We start from the raw sequence: 16,512 nt of genomic DNA, 5'->3' as shown, positions 1-16,512 counted from the left end.
GTTTTTCTATCTAATTTATTTCTGAACTATCATTACAAGCAACCACATCCTGGAAATAAATTCCCCATTTAGCAACTTGTTTTTCCCTTCCTGCCTCACAACTGTTGCACATACTGATACTGGTCTCTCTTCTCTGTAATGCTTTTTCTCCACTAACTCATTTTCATCCTTTACATCTCAAGTTAAGTGTTATTTCCTCAAGGAAGACTTCCCTGAACTTCCTGATAACTCTTCCTATTATGGACATATATTTCTATAAACCAGTCCTTCATAAACTGCAATTACATTTTAGTCTGTGTAAGATAATTAGCTAACCTGTCTTCTCCACTAAATGGTAAGCTCCATGAGAGCAATGATCTTGTCTTTTCTGGCTCGCCACTGTACACATAATGCCTAAAACAATGGAGTGATTAAATACTGTTTAATCATGCAGGAAACTAAGCATAACTGAACTCTCAAATCTTCCCTCTCATAGCACTGAGGTTTGAAGTTTTTATTATTTTCTACTAGGTAAATAAGAGAAAGGAAAGTCAATTAAACAAGAAATTAAGAGTAGTAGTTAAACCTGAGAGTAAGACATTGATTATGCTATTATTAGAGTAAGACATTGATTATGTTATTATTAGAACATAGTTGGGTAATATTAATGTCACTTATCCTTTCTTTACCCTTTTGCTTTTGCGATTTCTTAAGCCTGGCCGTGACACATATCAACATAATTAGGTCCCATGAGTAAAGGCAAAGACAAACTATTTCAAAGCTTTCAGCCCTGATTTAGAATAAACTTTTAAAAATACCTGTTAATTCTGTATATTTAAATTATTATCATAGTTGTTAAAAGACAAGAAATCAGAAAGTACAGTCTCAATATCCTCACACCAAGTCGTTTCAAAATTCAACATATTAATTCCCTAAATAAAAGGAGTGAAAAGCTATCTATTTTATTTCCTCTCTATAAATAAATATACATTAGTTTTGAATAATATAATTACATTTGAAAAAAATAGTTGACGAAACAATGCCACAACTCTGAATTCACAACATTTTATGTGTTAAAATGAATAATGTATATCCCACAACACACAATATTTGCCCCAAAATATCTGACTACTAAATCCTTCTTTTAAAATGGGAATCAGGCTACTCTGGGCACACTCCCTGTGGGTTAAGCCCTGCTCTGAAGCAAAAAAAAGAAAAAAACAAACAAAAAATGTGTGTGTGTGTATATACATATATATGGAAAATCCCCATTATATACATATATGTATGAACATGTATAGGAATACACGGATTCCCATTATTATACACATACAATACACATATATTCCCATTATTGATTCCCATTATATACATATGATAGGAATATATCTGTATAACAGGAATACATATATATAATGAGAACACATATATGTGTATGTACATAATGGGAATCAATGTATATATGTATATAATGTAATCAAATTTGTATATATCGTATTACTTATGAACATTGAATTTAGTCATATAGCTAATTGTTCAATAACAATAAAATTTTAGGATACAAATTGTTTCTGATTTTTTCCCTTCATAAACACAGAAAACTATTTTCCAAGGCTACAAACTTAAATATTGTACAGTTTAATATTTTTCTGTTCCTGAGAATAGCTAAAATAATAGAGAAATTACCTATTTCTTGAACATTTGGTAAAATTGTCAACCTTTCCTTGTCACTTGGCATTAGATTTGTCTCCTGCAAACAGCATTTGCTACATTTCGATTCTGACTCTAATTCAGAAGTCTCTTCCCTTAACAATTGAGTTAAATTGGTTTATATTTGTTCTGTTACTATTCTATTTTTCTTTTAAAAAAAAAAAGCTTTATTCAGTACCTTTTCCTTCTGAACAACGAAAAAGACTCTGGCATGGCTGTTAAACTAACACATCCTTCTGAATTTCCTGCTATTGTTTTCTAGAATTTTAGTACTACTTTGGTTTTAAACATTAAAATTCGGGTTTTTAAACTCAAACATTTGTATTTGTGTTTTATCAATTTCTTTGCTTACCGTAGTTTCTTGTATCCCACGCCTTCCTCCAGGACTCACTTTTCTTCTTCTTGATGTATGTATCTTTTGGCAGGGGTCTAATAGTGGTAAACTTATTTATTCTTTGTAGATTTGAAAATGTTTACTTTTTCCTTTTCTAGAATAAGACTTAAGCACAGAATTCTGTATTGTGTTATTTTATCTTGGTATTTTGAGGATATTACTTCCCATCATCTTCTGTAATTTATTATTGATGAGAATGTCAAAAATTTGATGATTGTTCCTTTACAGGTAATGTGTTTTTTCCTCTGATAGCTTTTAAGACATTTTTCATCATCCTTAAAGTCCCAGAGTTTCATCTGTTCTGCTTAGTGATGGATATGATTCTTCACTCAAGGATTCATGTCTAGCTACAATGTTAGAAAATTCTCCACCATTATCTCTTCAAACATTTCCTCTCCTCTCCATTTCTATCCTCTCATTCAGGAACTTCTAATAGATATATGGTAGAGCTTCTTACTCTATTCTCTTTCTCTCAGTTTCTTTTTCATATTTTCTATCTATTATATTTTACTGTTTTGTTTTATCACTCACTTACTCATTCACTAGTTTATTCAGCTGTGTCTAATATGCTGTTTTATCCTATATATTGAGGTTTCCCCAAAAAAATGTTCCTTTATTAATCCACCTGTTCTTAATACATAATTATCAGCTTTTGCTTTATTAACTCATATTGTTTTATGGCTTTTGGTCATAGTTTAAATAAACATGTTTAAAATTCTCAAGATTAAAGTTTATTTCAATTTCCTTGCGTGTCTATTTTATTTTGCTTTTTGTTTGTTTGCTTATATTTTGGCTATCTTTCTTGATACAAGCTTTGCTCTTCAGCTTTGTTATTTTTTATTTGAGAAAACCCATTTTGATGGGAGTTGTTTTGTTTTGGTTTCTTTCCATCCACAAATGTACCCATTCTCATCAGTTGTTTTGGAAGTTGCCTCAGTCTGGCTCTTGGAGTCCAATTCAGAGGTAGATCTTTTGCTTCTGAACACTTAAAGGTTCTTGTCCCATAGAGATATTTCACTTCTGTTCCCTAAGTCAAGAATGTTGTCCTCCAAGTTTTCAGTTTCACAGTTGTGTCTGCTTCTTCCCTCTACTAACAATCATTTGCTAATTTCTTTTTTCCCCTTCTTTCAGTTTTTTTGGTTTGTTTTGTTTTTTACATACAACCTGGATGTGACAATTTGCTAATTTCTAACCATAACCCTAAATAGTTGCTCAAAGTTTTTTTTTAAATCAATTTTAGTTCACAAGTAGGGCAGTAAGATCCCAGTTCTTGCTTTATCCATGTAGACTGGATCTATTGACCTACTACTACATGTGAAATGCATTCATTCTCTATTCCCCTGTACATGTTGAAATCTCAGCCCCGACTGTGTATTTTTTTTAGCCCTTAATTCTCTTTAAGACTACAGCTTAAACTGTGGATCCATGCTTCATTTCTAGTCCATGAAGATCTTTAATCTTGTTTATGGGCACAACCACATAGTTTTAGATTCATTTTTCTATATACTAACAATGACTTTATTTTCTTGACTAGAAGTCGTTTGTACATATATTTAAACAACCTGGAGAGAGCTGAAAAGAACTCATTCAATACACAATAACATAGAAAGAGAGAACGTTGCTTAAAAAGAAATGTATTAGGAATTGTGTGTATTCCATAGGTAGTTTCAGATTTTTAACAAATTGACAAAATTTCCTAGTTTTAAGCAGTAAAAGTTAACAATATATATGCTATTCCTTAATTTAAAAGTTTGTAATTAAAAAGTAGAAGGTAAGGTCACATTTAAAGTTTATTAAGATAAGGTAATTACTAACAGTTGAAATATATTGGTAAGTGGATTACTAGCGCTCATAAGCCCCCTAAAAATGTATCTATGAAAAATATACTACAAGTCTGGGCAAGATAGCTAGACTCTGTTTCTGAAAAAAATTTAAAAATTGGCCAGGCATTGTGGTGCATATCTGTAGTCCCAGCTACTAAGGAGGCTGAGGCAGGGGGATGCCATGAGCCCAGGAATTCAAAGCTGCAGTGAGCTATAATCACACTATTGTACTCTGGCCTGAGCAAAAGGGTAAGACCATCTCCAAAAAAAAACCCAAAGGTTCTGATGAATGAGCACTATAAGAAAAAAATGTGGAATTTCTTTCTATTTGGCTTTAGATAGCAAAATTTTATTTTAAATTAAGTTTATTTTAGTTAAAAATAAGTTAATTTCCCTTAAAAAAAAAAAATCACAGCCACAGTGCAACCAAGACATATATTTAAGAATTGCAACTATACCACAAGGCAATGTCTTTTGGAGTTGGAGGGAGGGCATTCTCTAGAGAAAATGACCAAAATCATAGAGAAAAGGAGGGAGACTGTTGGATACTGTATGTACTAGAGGATTCCGATACTCCTCCATGGGGAGTATGTTCTTTCAACCCACTAGAGTATATTAATCATTACCTTAGTGATCTACTATTACAGATTGGATTCATATCCCTCAGGAGAACTGACATGGCAAAAAGGTTAAAAGGTACTGTTCCTAAGGCTTGTGTTTAGCACATTTTCTAAAAATCACAAGTAACAGAAAAACAAGTTTATTCAATTTGGATGAAGGAAGAATGACTGATTATAAACAAAAGAACAGAACTCAGCAATGATGCTTAATAATCTGTATAGCCTCTAGCAATGTCTCAAAGTGTAAAATATGGAGAACTGGTTGTGAGAATCTACTGAGATATTAGTTCAAATGCAGACTCCCTCCCCATTTCAGATCTATGGAATCTGAACCTGTAAACATGGGGCTGCAAAACTAATTTTTTAAAAAATCCTAAGTTTTGAGACTTGCAGCTAGAAAGACTGACAATTACATTTCCTCTAATAAATTCAGGGAAAAAGAATTACTTTTATCTGAAATAACACTCAGTTTTATATTCTTGATAGGTGCCTGTAATACCATGCAAACTGAGTAGAAGCTCACACATTTACACCATATTTTGTGAAACAAACTTACTTATTTCCTTCAAAATATAATTAATAAACCCTGTCTGGACAGTACAGTGAGACCTCATCTCTACAAACATAAAAAGAATAATTAGTTGGGCATGGTGGCACACGCCTGCAGTCCCAACTACTTCGGAGGCTGATGAAGGAAGATCATTTGAGCTCGGGATGGGGAGGTTGCAGTGAACTGAGAGAGTGCCACTGCATTCCAGCCTGAGCAACAGAGTAAAACCCTGTCTCAAAGAAAAGAAATAAAAAAACCTAAACAGAATAAATAAAACAACTTTGTATGTAACAAGCCAATGATAAAGACACTTAAAAAGCATCATGATTAAGAGGGATTTAGTAGTAAGAAATTTAGATGGCCTAAGTTATTTGTGATCCAATCACAATTCATTCCTAACTTTAAAATTAAAAACTGCTCCTGACTTTAAATAAATCTCTTTGGATTATCATGGATATTAAACTTTTTTGACTTTTAAAACCACTGGGTATAAGCTTCACATATTTTTTTCAAAAGAAACGTTTCCTATGAAAAAATATCCACCTTTGCTGGGTGCAGTGGCTCACACCTATAATCCCAGCACTTTGGGAGGCCGAGGAGGGCAGATTGCGAGGTCAGTTCGAGATCAGCCTGACTAACATGGTGAAACCCCATCTCTACTAAAAATACAAAAATTAGCTGGGCGTGGTGGCACATGCCTGTGATCCCAGCTACTCAGGAGGCTGAGGCAGGAGAATTACCCAAACCTGGGAGGCAGAGGTTGCAGTGAGCCAAGATTGTGCCACTGCACTCCAGCCTGGGCAACAGAGTGAGACTTCGCCTCAAACAAAACAAAACAAAATACCCACCTTCTAAAAAACCAATTTCAGAATGAGATAATAGGAGACAATTTTAAGAAGAAAATTTTAAACTTCTAGTTTATAGAAATTAGGGCATAAGAAATATGGTAAATGTTTCACTAAACTCAATTTTTTAATTTGAGGATTATTTTTAAAACAATCCAACATATTAATATCACTCTAAGTCTGAATTTCAGATTTTTGATGAACAAAGTTGAATCAAAAAACTTTATTACTGAGACTTTCTCTGCAGTATACTAACTCTCCCAGTAAAGGAGAATGCAAAGGAACTATCTGAATAAGAAAATCTATTTTCACCTAAGAGATTTTTTTTTTTTTTTTTTTAGGAATACCACTTAGAAAGAAGACTAAGGAAACAAACTACCAGTAATACAAATCTCTTTTTATTGGGACTTCATAATCTTTTTAAATTGAAGATTTCCTTTGTCACCCAGCAGGGTCCTGGAACTTCTTGGCTGGAATCAGATATCCAGAGTTCTGGTTACCTATAACATCTATTCTTTATGTAGTAGCTTACAAGCATCAAAGGCCACCCTCACCTGATGCTTGGCCGGATCTATGCCCTCCAAAATAGTCTTCATGTCCTCCTGCTTGTCCTGCGAAAGGAAAAAGAAGAACTCACGGATCTTATTCCAAAAATGAAAATCACATTTGGCCATGAAGACCTTGTGACTCATACTTGAGATGCTGCGCTTTGTTAACTCAGGATCTTCAACTAAAAAGACTCTCATCTGTAGAGACCATAATATCAGGAGCAGAGGATAAATTTTTTAAGAGGATGATAATATGGTTTTTTACAAAAAAAAAAAAAACTTTAACATAAACCTTAATATATGTAGAAATATTTTTGCAGAATTATTTAAATTCATGCCTTTGTCTCAAAATACAACTAAAGCCACAAAAACTGAGCAACATTAAAAAATATCTAACCAAGGAAAATAATGAAATCAAGAGATCTGGGAATATCAGAAGCTGGGAAGACAGAGGAAAACACTGTAAGATAAATAGTTCAACAGCTTTTCCCCTCATTATAAATGTAATTAGGGTTTACACTTTTCAACTAAAACAAAAACCTTCAAAGAACTTGAGTGAAGGAATGTTTATATTTTCTCTAGATCTAGACTCTTAACAAAAGAGAGAAACTATCCAAAGGTGAGACCGGGATACAACTTATAAAACAGTAATAAGCTTTTCAGTCATTGACCAGGATCAACTAATTCTCCAAATAAAGAAATGTGGCCTAGAGAAGGATTCAATGTAAGTCATTCCAATTTCCCACCTACATGATGCTCTTACCCTAGGAGAGTGCATGCTCTTATGGTATATACTCAGTAAGAAAGTATCTTGAGACAACTGTATGATTTGGAAAAGCTAACTGTTAAGGCTCACTTCCTCTTCCCTGCCATCCCACCTCATATTTCAATAAATAGCCAGCCCCATTTAAATACGAATAATAAGCACAAAGTATCCAATGTGGAACCTATCAAGAAGTTCCTACAAAACAAACAATAAAATTTTAGTAAAATATTCCCCATTATCTTCAAATAAATTAAAGAGAATGGGGATCATTACTTAAATAGCTGAACAAAGTGATATAACAAAAGACTGGAAAGTGAGCTAGAAGAATAGAAGAAACTAAATACAGGGTGAGCATCACTAACCCAAAAACTTGAAATCTGAAATGCTCCTAAATCAGAAACTTTTTGACTGACATGACATTGTAAAGAAATGCTCATGGATCATTTCAGATTTTGGATTTACAGATTAGGAATGCTCAGTGGGTATATATTCTGCAAATATTCCAAAATCCAAAAAAAAAATCCGAAATCCAAAACACTTCTGGTCTCAAGCTTTACAGATAAGGGACCTGTAACAGTGAAGCCATGAAAACCACATTAGCAGTAGAAACAGGCCAGTCATGGTGGCTCACACTTGTAATCCCAGCAACTTGGAAAGGCCAAGGTGGGCAGATCACTTGAGACCAGAAGTTCAGGACTAGCCTGGGCAACATGGTGAAACCCTGTCTCTACAAAAAATAAAAATAAAAAATTAGCTGGGTGTGGTAGTGTGTGCCTATAGTTCCAACCATTCAGGAGGCTGAAGTGGGAGGATTGCTTGAGCCTGAGAGGTCAAGGCTGTAGTGAGCTGTGATCATGCCACTGCACTCCAGCCTGAGGGACAGAGCAAGACCCCATCTCTTTTAACAAGAAGGAAAAAAAAAAAAAAAAAAGCAAATACAAGTATACAGAAAAAAAAGTGACCTGGATAACAGGCTTACGAAATAACTGGGCCAGGCGCGGTGGCTCAAGCCTGTGATCCCAGCACTTTGGGAGGCCGAGGCGGGTGGATCACGAGGTCAAGAGATCGAGACCTTCCTGGTCAACATGGTGGGTGAAACTCCGTCTCTACTAAAAATACAAAAATTAGCTGGGCATGGTGGCGCGCGCCTGTAGTCCCAGCTACTCAGGAGGCTGAGGCAGGAAAATTGCCTGAACCCAGGAGGCGGAGGTTGCAGTGAGCTGAGATCGCGCCATTGCACTCCAGTCTGGGTAACAAGAGCAAAACTTCGTCTCAAATAAAAAAAAAAAAAAAAAAAAAGAACGCAGAAGAAAAGGACAAAGAAATGTAATAGACATAAAGACAATACAAATACAAATAAGGGAGATGAGGGAGACCATACATATGAATAGTAAATATCTTAAAGGACATTAACAAAATAGAAAAATAAATAGTCAAAAACACAGCAGAAAAAAACCTTCTGTTAACAAAAGAAAGTATCACCCCACAGTGACCACTAAAAAAATAAAAATTAAAAAAATAAAAGACAATGACAGCTTATTAAAGACTATGACTTACTAAAATCTTCAGACAGAAAGTATTCAGTTTCCCAAGAAAAATTAATATAGGATAATTAACACAAGATATATCCTGATGAAATCACAGACGTTTAAGTATAAGGAAAGAATCTTACAATAATCCAGACAGAAAAAGGAGTCACTTACATATAATGGGGAATAATCTAGCAGGCTTTGGCAATATTCAGTACCAGAAGACACTAATATAGTGGGTTTAAAATTTTGAGGGGAAAGAACAAGTGATTCAATAATTTCATACATGAGCTACATTCATTTATAAATACAATATACATATTCTAAAATATGCAAGCACCTATTAACTCCTTTTTTGAGGGGGAGAATAAATTCAAATGAAAATACCAATACTAGCCAGCCAACAGATAAGTCACGTTGAGAACTCAGGAATCATGAAGCTATACAGTAAGAAAGACTAGTAATGTACAAACTGAATCCACTTAAATATTATATATACATATATACACATATATATATTTAAAGTTAAATAACTATGAGAAATAGGGTCACAAATCAGAATGTAAATGTATAACCAGAAGAATATTAAAATAAGTGATGAAAATTCTGTGGTGGAAGATATATTACTCTCCGTGTCCTTCAGAATGAAGTCAATAGATACTGACTAAATATCTGATTTTTAAAACTCTATTTGTAAATGGTGTCTTCACACACTTCCAGAAAGTAATTTTATTCCTGTGTTTTCTATAGTTCACCAAAGCTTTGGAAACAATTAATAGGGCTAATTGTAGTACACTATGTTGTTGTTGTTGGTTTTGAAATAGGGTCTCCCTCTATTGCGCCAGCTGGAGTGCAGTAATGGTATCTCAGTTTACTACAACCTCTGTCTCCTGGGCTCAAACAATCCACCTTAGCCTCCTGAGTAGCTGGGAATACAGGCACACACAACCACACCCTGATAATTTTTGTATTTTTTTTTTTTTTTTTTTTTGGGTAGAGAAGGGGTTTCACCATGTTGGCCAGGCTGGTCTTAAACTCCTGGGCTCAAGCAATCTGCCCACCTTGGCCTCTCAAAGAGCTGGGATTACAGACATGAGCTACTGCACCAGGCAAGAAGATTTTTGTAGATAATGCAAACATAGGAACTGTGATCAGAAATTAGAAAATTAAACCGTTTTAAAAAAGAAAAAAAGGAGGGAGGGAGGGAAAAAGGGAGGGGATAAAGATTTACATTTGTGAGAATGTGGGAGAGTCAGGAGGGGTCAATGGTTAACAGAGATGTAGACTGGTTCAGCATTTTTGAACAGTTTGACAACAGTTATCAAAATTTGAGATGTGGACCTTCCTAAACAATAAAATTTTAGTCAAATATTTCCTTATAACCAGCAATTTCACTTCAAGGAATTTATCCCTATTATATATATTCACAAGAGTAGCAAGGATACATACATATGCCTAGCAATATTTACTGCAGCACCATTTGTAATATTTAAAAACTGTTAATTCAGGTGTTTATGAGTAGATAGTTAATAAATTATACAGAACACTGGGTACCTATAAAAAAGAATGAGAAATCTACTGGAACACAGAAAGATGTTATATCATATATATGCATTTTGGGTATACAGAAATGTCTAGAAAGATATACAACATATTCTTTAATTTTTTTAAAAAACCTTATAAAAGAGGACTTAGTCTACATTTTCTTCTTACAAGATTTAATATAGATAGTAAACTGATCCTGAAGATATTTTTCTTTCTATTAAGGGAGGTCCATATCAAACCTTATTTTAAAAGAAATAAGTTCCAGGAAGAAAAACTACAGAATACCAATGTATCTATGTCCAAATTACCTAGTTTCCAATTGCTTAACTATTTTCCAAAAATGACCAATATAGTTCACTCAGTCAGCAGAATATAGTCCAAAGAAAGCAATAAAGGTCAGAGAGCTTACTTTATGGTTAGGGAAGAAAGTCAGTGATAAAATACTGGTTTTTTTTTTCTGAGACGGAGTCTCGCCCCGTCACCCAAATGCAATGGCGTGATCTGGGCTCACTGCAACCTCCGCCTCCTGGGTTCAAACGATTCTCCTGCCTCAGCCTCCCAAGTCGCTGGGATTATAGGTACATGCCACTATGCCCGGCTAACTTTTTGTATCTTTAGTAGAGATGGGGTTTCACCATGTTGGCCAGATTGGTCTCGAACTCCTGACCTCGTGATCTGCCCACCTCATCTTCCCAAAGTGCTGGGATTACAGGTGTGAGCCACCATGCCCAGCCCTACTACACTTTAGAATGAAAAGTCTTAAAACTTCTTGGTTTCATCTCAGGAAACAATACAAGAAAACAGAATTGCTGCATTAAAATATTTTAAAACCATAATCAATATCTGAATTGATTCTAATGCAGAATATTCTAAAGAATGGGAAACATTAATTTTTAATCTCCTTTAAAAACATACTATCAAAAACAATAAAATTATGGCAAAAGGTAAGCTTTATAATCTCACAAAGCACACAGGTTGGTCCAGATTGTGTTCCAAAGACTGACTTGTACATTCTTATTTAAAACTGAGGGTAAAAAGAATTTCCAAAAACTAAAGCTTCTCAAACAGCCAACAAAAGAAATCTTTTAAAGAATTAGAACATACGGCCAGGCGCAGTGGCTCATGCCTGTAATCTCAGCACTTTGGGATGCTGAGGTGGGTGTATCACCTGAGGTCAGGTTTAAGACCAGCCTAGCCAACACTATGAAACTCTGTCTCTACTAAAAATACAACAATTAACCAGGCGTGGTGGCGCACACCTGTAATCCTAGCTACTCTTGAGGCTAAGGCAGGACAGGTGGAGACTGCAGTGAGCTGAGATGGTGCCACTATACTCCAGCCTGAGCGATAGAGCCAGACTCCACATTAAAAAAAAAAAAATTAGTACACTTAAACATCAAGAACACACCTATAAGATGCCAGACATGAAATACATCTCCACTGCATGTGATGGGAGTGGACAGTCCTCTATCTGTAAACTGCTGGAGAAAATAATTATAGCCCAAAACAGGTATCAGAAGATAGCAGCAAAGAATGGAGGACAAGTAAGATGGTACTGCCTTGTAAGTTAAAGTTAATAAGAAATACCAGTCACTTTTTCTCGGGACTCAGGGACTAATCTGCCTGCTTTACTCTCTGAGGTTTCCCTGTTTTGGACTAGAACTTTTTCTTTCCTCTGGCCTACGATAAAGTCTGAAATTATAAAATTTATTCATAGATTTTATTTTTTTTACTGTGACAAATTTTACTCACAAATATTCATAGGTTTTAAATATAAAAATTATTCTTTCCTATACTCTTCACATTTTCTTTCTCTCTTAAAATTTTTTTTTCCTTTATAGCAATGTGAGAACAAAAAAAAAAAATCTTTTTTTTGGCTGAGAGTGGTAGCTCACACCTATAATCCCAGCATTTTGGGAGGCCAAGGTGGGTGGATCACAAGGTCAGGAGTTCAAGACCAGCCTGGCCAACACAGTGAAACCCTGTCTCTACTAAAAATACAAAAAATTAGCTGGGCGTAGTGGCATGCATCTGTAGTCCCAGCTACTCGGGAGGCTGAGGCAGCAGAATCACTTGAACCTGGAGGCAGAGGTTGCAGTGAGCTGAGATCATGCCATTGCACTCCAGCCAGGGTGACAGAGTGAGACTTGGTCTCAAAAAAAAATTTTTTTTTAAGAGAAGGGTCTCACTATGTTGCCCAGGCTGGCATTCAGTGGCTATTCACAGGCATGATCATTGTGCAATACAGCAATGAACTCCTGGGCTCATGCAATCCTACCGACTACTCAGCCTCCTTAGTATCTAGGACTACATGACCAGCATTTCCACATTTTATATGAAGAACAGTATTGCTTTTTATAATGAGGAAAAGAAATAGTATTAAAATTAATATATCAGTCCATAGATAGCAAAAGCATGGAATAGGCTATATATTTTTAAAATTTAAAATCAGCCAAGCAGGGTGGCTCACGCCTGTAATCCCAGAACTCTGGGAGGCCGAGGTGGGTGGATCACCTGAGGCCAGGAGTTCAAGACCAGTCTGTCCAACATGATAAAACTCCATCTCTACAAAAAAATACAAAAATGAGCCAGGCATGGTAGTACACAACTGAGGCAGAAGAATTGCTTAAACCCAAAAGGCAGAGGTTGCAGTGAACCAAGATTGTGCCACTGCACTCCAGCCTGGGCGACAGACTCTGTCTCAAACAAACAAACAAAAAAAACTTAAATATATAAAATAATTCAAAATAAGAAAAAGTAAAAAGTTATACATATAAAGTTATTAAATCTAATAGAATTCTTAATAGTGAAAAACAAAAAGCAAAAGTTCCATAATTAATGAATGAGTATGGTTCATCAATCTGATGAAATATGATGAAAGAGTTATAAATATAAACTATATAGTAATATGGTAAAGATTATAATAGAACATAGTGAAAAAATAGAAAACAACTGTATTATATACTGTGTCTATAATTTTGTGTGAATATGAATATAAAAAGATTGTAAAATAAAAAATAATGTTAGAACAATAGTATTACTTCTGTATTAAATAATTAAGATATGTATTTATCTGAGCCTTTTTTTTTTGAGATGGAGTGTCACTCTTGTTGCCGAGGCTGGAGTGTAATGGCACAATCTTGGCTCACTGTAACCTCTGCCTCCCAAATAGCTGAGATTACAGCCACCACGTCTGGCTAATTTTTTTGTATTTTTAGTAGAGACGGGATTTCACAATGTTGGCCAGGTTGGTCTCGAACTCCTGACCTCAAGTGATCCACTCGCCTCAGCCTCCCAAAGTTCTGGGATTACAGTCGTGAGCCACCACGCCCAGCCTGAGCCATATTTTAATCTTACATTTTGAATGTAAGTAAATATGGTAGTTCAAATAGTTGTATTTGTTCAATTAATATAGTTTTTCTAAGGCACTAAATAACACTCTATTTTAACTAATTCCAGAAGATGGTAAAAATAAAACATTTAGGCCAGGCGCAGTGGCTCACACCTGTAATCCCAGCACTTTGGGATGCCGAGGTGGGCGGATCACAAACTCAAGAGATCAAGACCATTGTGGCCAACATAGTGAAACCCCATCTCTACTAAAACATACAAAAATAGCTGAGTGTGGTGGCATGAGCCTGTAGTCCCAGCTATTTGGGAGGCTGAAGCAGGAGAATTGCTTGAACCCAGGAGGCGGAGATTGTAGTGAGCCGAAATTGAGCCATTGCACTCCATCTTGGCGTCTGGCAACAGAACAAAATTCTGTCTTAAAAAAAAAAAAAAAACCATTTAAAAATATAACATATTTTTAACTCAGTCACAATCAGTATGGTTTTGTTATACATTAGAGTACATTTACCAGATCCTCTTTTTTTTTCCTATTTTTTTTTTTTTTTAAAGACGTGGTTTCACCATGTTGGTCAGGCTGGTCTTGAACTCCCGACCTCAGGTGATCTGCCCACCTTGGCCTCCAAAGTGCTTGGATTGCAGGTGTGAGCCACTATGCCTGGACTATTTTTTTTTTTTTTTTTTTTTTTTAGATGGCGTTTTCACTCTTGTTCCCAGGCTGGAGGGCAATGGTGCAATCTAGACTCACTGCAACCTCCACCTCCTGGGTTCAAGTGATTCTCCTGCCTCAGCCTCCCAAGTATCTGGGATTACAGGCATGTGCCATCACACCTGACTAATTTTTCTGTAATAGTAGAAACAGGGTTTTACCACGTTAGTCAGGCTGGTCTGGAACTGCTGACCTCATGTAGATCCACCTCAGCCTCCCAAAGTGCTGGGAATACAGGCATGAGCCACTGCACCTGATCCTTTTTAATTTTTGAGCAGAACTCCCAACAGGTTAAGAGAGTGGCTTTGTTGTAGAAAACACAAGGAAGAAAGAATCCAGAAAAGAATTCAGAGGATAAGGGTATTAAATTTTGCTTATATTATGGAAGCTTTTAAGTTTCTTTATTTTGAATGAAGAAAGAACTTCAATTCCTAATTTTTATAATGACCCAAAGCAACTCTTAAAAAAGGAAAAAGATACAGAAAGAAGTCAAAAGACTAAGACATACTTAACATATCCTGCTGTTGTAATTCTCAGACAAAAAGCATACCTCCCAAAAATTGTAACTGATAGGGCAGGTCCTAATTAATAAGAATGAATGATAGTGTTATCATTATACTATTTAGTATTATTAGAAATGATAATAAATAGCAAAATCATACTATACATTTATTTTGGTCAATAATTATTTTCCAACAATGTCCTAAGGTATCCAAGTAAACTGAATACCCGATTGGAAATGATTTAAAAGGCAATACTTTCAGAGTTTTTTCTAAATAAACGAAACTAAGAAATCTAATTCTCTATAACATTTACAGCTATGTATGTCACACATAGGTTTTTAATACGTAAGAGAATTCTGGGAAAAACTCTAGAAAGCAGTTTAAAGTACTCTCACAAAATCAAAGCTAGACAAAGGACACATTTCAGCAAGGGAGTATTATTTACAGATAGATTATTACAAATACGAACTTCCCATCTAATTTGAAATTTTGAAAAGCCAAAACTGAAAACATAAAAACAATAGAATTTGTAGTAATGTACTAGGGGGATGATTAACAACAGTAGCTTTGTTTTTAAATGTCTAATCAGAGAAACAACGGAAATAACTCAAAGTGGTGATAGATGTACTAATTACTCTGATTATTGATCATTACACATTATATACATCATTGAAATATCGCTCTGTACCCCATTAATATGTTCAATTATCATGTGTCAATTAAAATAATAAGAAATCACTCAAAATACTTGACTTGTTACTCTATTCTGTAAACACATCATTGAATTTATGATATGTCTAACAAAGGGCAGTTTAAAAAGCAGAGGAATGTCAAATGGGGATGGAGTAAAAGGAAGAAACACTAATAATTTTACCTAGGAAAAGAAACATTATGCCCTATTCAACACTAAGTATTTTCAAATACATGTAATACATACAGTAACTAGAACAGGTAGCCAACCTTTTTTTTTTTAAGTTATTGTATACAAAGTATGTAAACTATTGATCTTTACTAGTGTTTTGTAAACATTAAGTATGAATGGATATTGACATTCATGCAAAAAAATTTGAAATTTAAAATATCTTACTAAATCAGCCCCTGCTTGAAGTAAAACATCTGCAACATCCGTATGTCCATTTTCACAAGCATAGGTTAAGGCTGTGTCTCCTGTTGCTGTTGTAGCATGCACATTAGCGCCTAGCAAACAAAAAAGCATACATTTACTTTGTGAACTGTAAAATTTTATTAGATAGTCCAATTTTGCAATCTAGTGAAACTGAAGGATTCAAAAAAGAAAATATGAAAATGCATTTTAAAATATCAAAATGCATTTAAGTATACTAGTATTCCTTTAAATATGCTTTATAAAAATACTTCGAGCCACACAGAAAATAACTAAACCAAGTAATTTTAAAACACACTAATTTGCCCATACACCACTAGTAAGTATACCCTAAGGAATAAAAGACCTACAAAACCAACAAATATTAAGCATTTTTCAGAAATTACATTGGTGGTACTTCTTGTTTGTATTTAGAGACAGTTCTATGGATATTGCAGTATAAATCAAATGAGCAATTATTTTGTGAGAACAGAAATTTTGGGCATGGTTAAGAGAAAATACAGATACAAGATTTTTTTTT

General features: G+C 34.8%; 1 protein-coding gene across 11 annotated transcripts in view; it reads right to left on the bottom strand.

Moving 5' to 3' along the window:
* The window catches only part of ANKHD1 (ankyrin repeat and KH domain containing 1), a 124,355-nt gene that overhangs the window by 57,645 nt on the left and 50,198 nt on the right, over positions 1–16,512 (bottom strand). For 6 of the 11 annotated variants that reach the window (XR_013527904.1, XM_008985836.5, XM_078352696.1 and 3 more), the window contains exons 10-11: positions 15,957–16,066; positions 6,476–6,532 (exon numbers count right to left, since the gene is read on the bottom strand). Coding sequence is in view for 8 of the 11 variants with exons in the window: in XM_008985836.5 (XP_008984084.1) it covers positions 6,476–6,532; positions 15,957–16,066 (167 nt within the window). In the remaining 3 variants the exon portion in view is untranslated. Of the gene's footprint in view, positions 1–6,321; positions 6,533–15,956; positions 16,067–16,512 lie in introns of those variants that run through there. The other 5 variants (XR_013527905.1, XR_013527906.1, XM_008985848.5 and 2 more) reach the window with 2 other exon arrangements.

The sequence above is a fragment of the Callithrix jacchus genome, chromosome 2 (genome assembly GCF_049354715.1).
Source record: "Callithrix jacchus isolate 240 chromosome 2, calJac240_pri, whole genome shotgun sequence".
Taxonomy (NCBI): Eukaryota; Metazoa; Chordata; class Mammalia; order Primates; family Cebidae; genus Callithrix; species Callithrix jacchus.
Note: the sequence above shows the minus strand (reverse complement) of the source record. Positions and strands in the feature narration are given on the sequence as shown.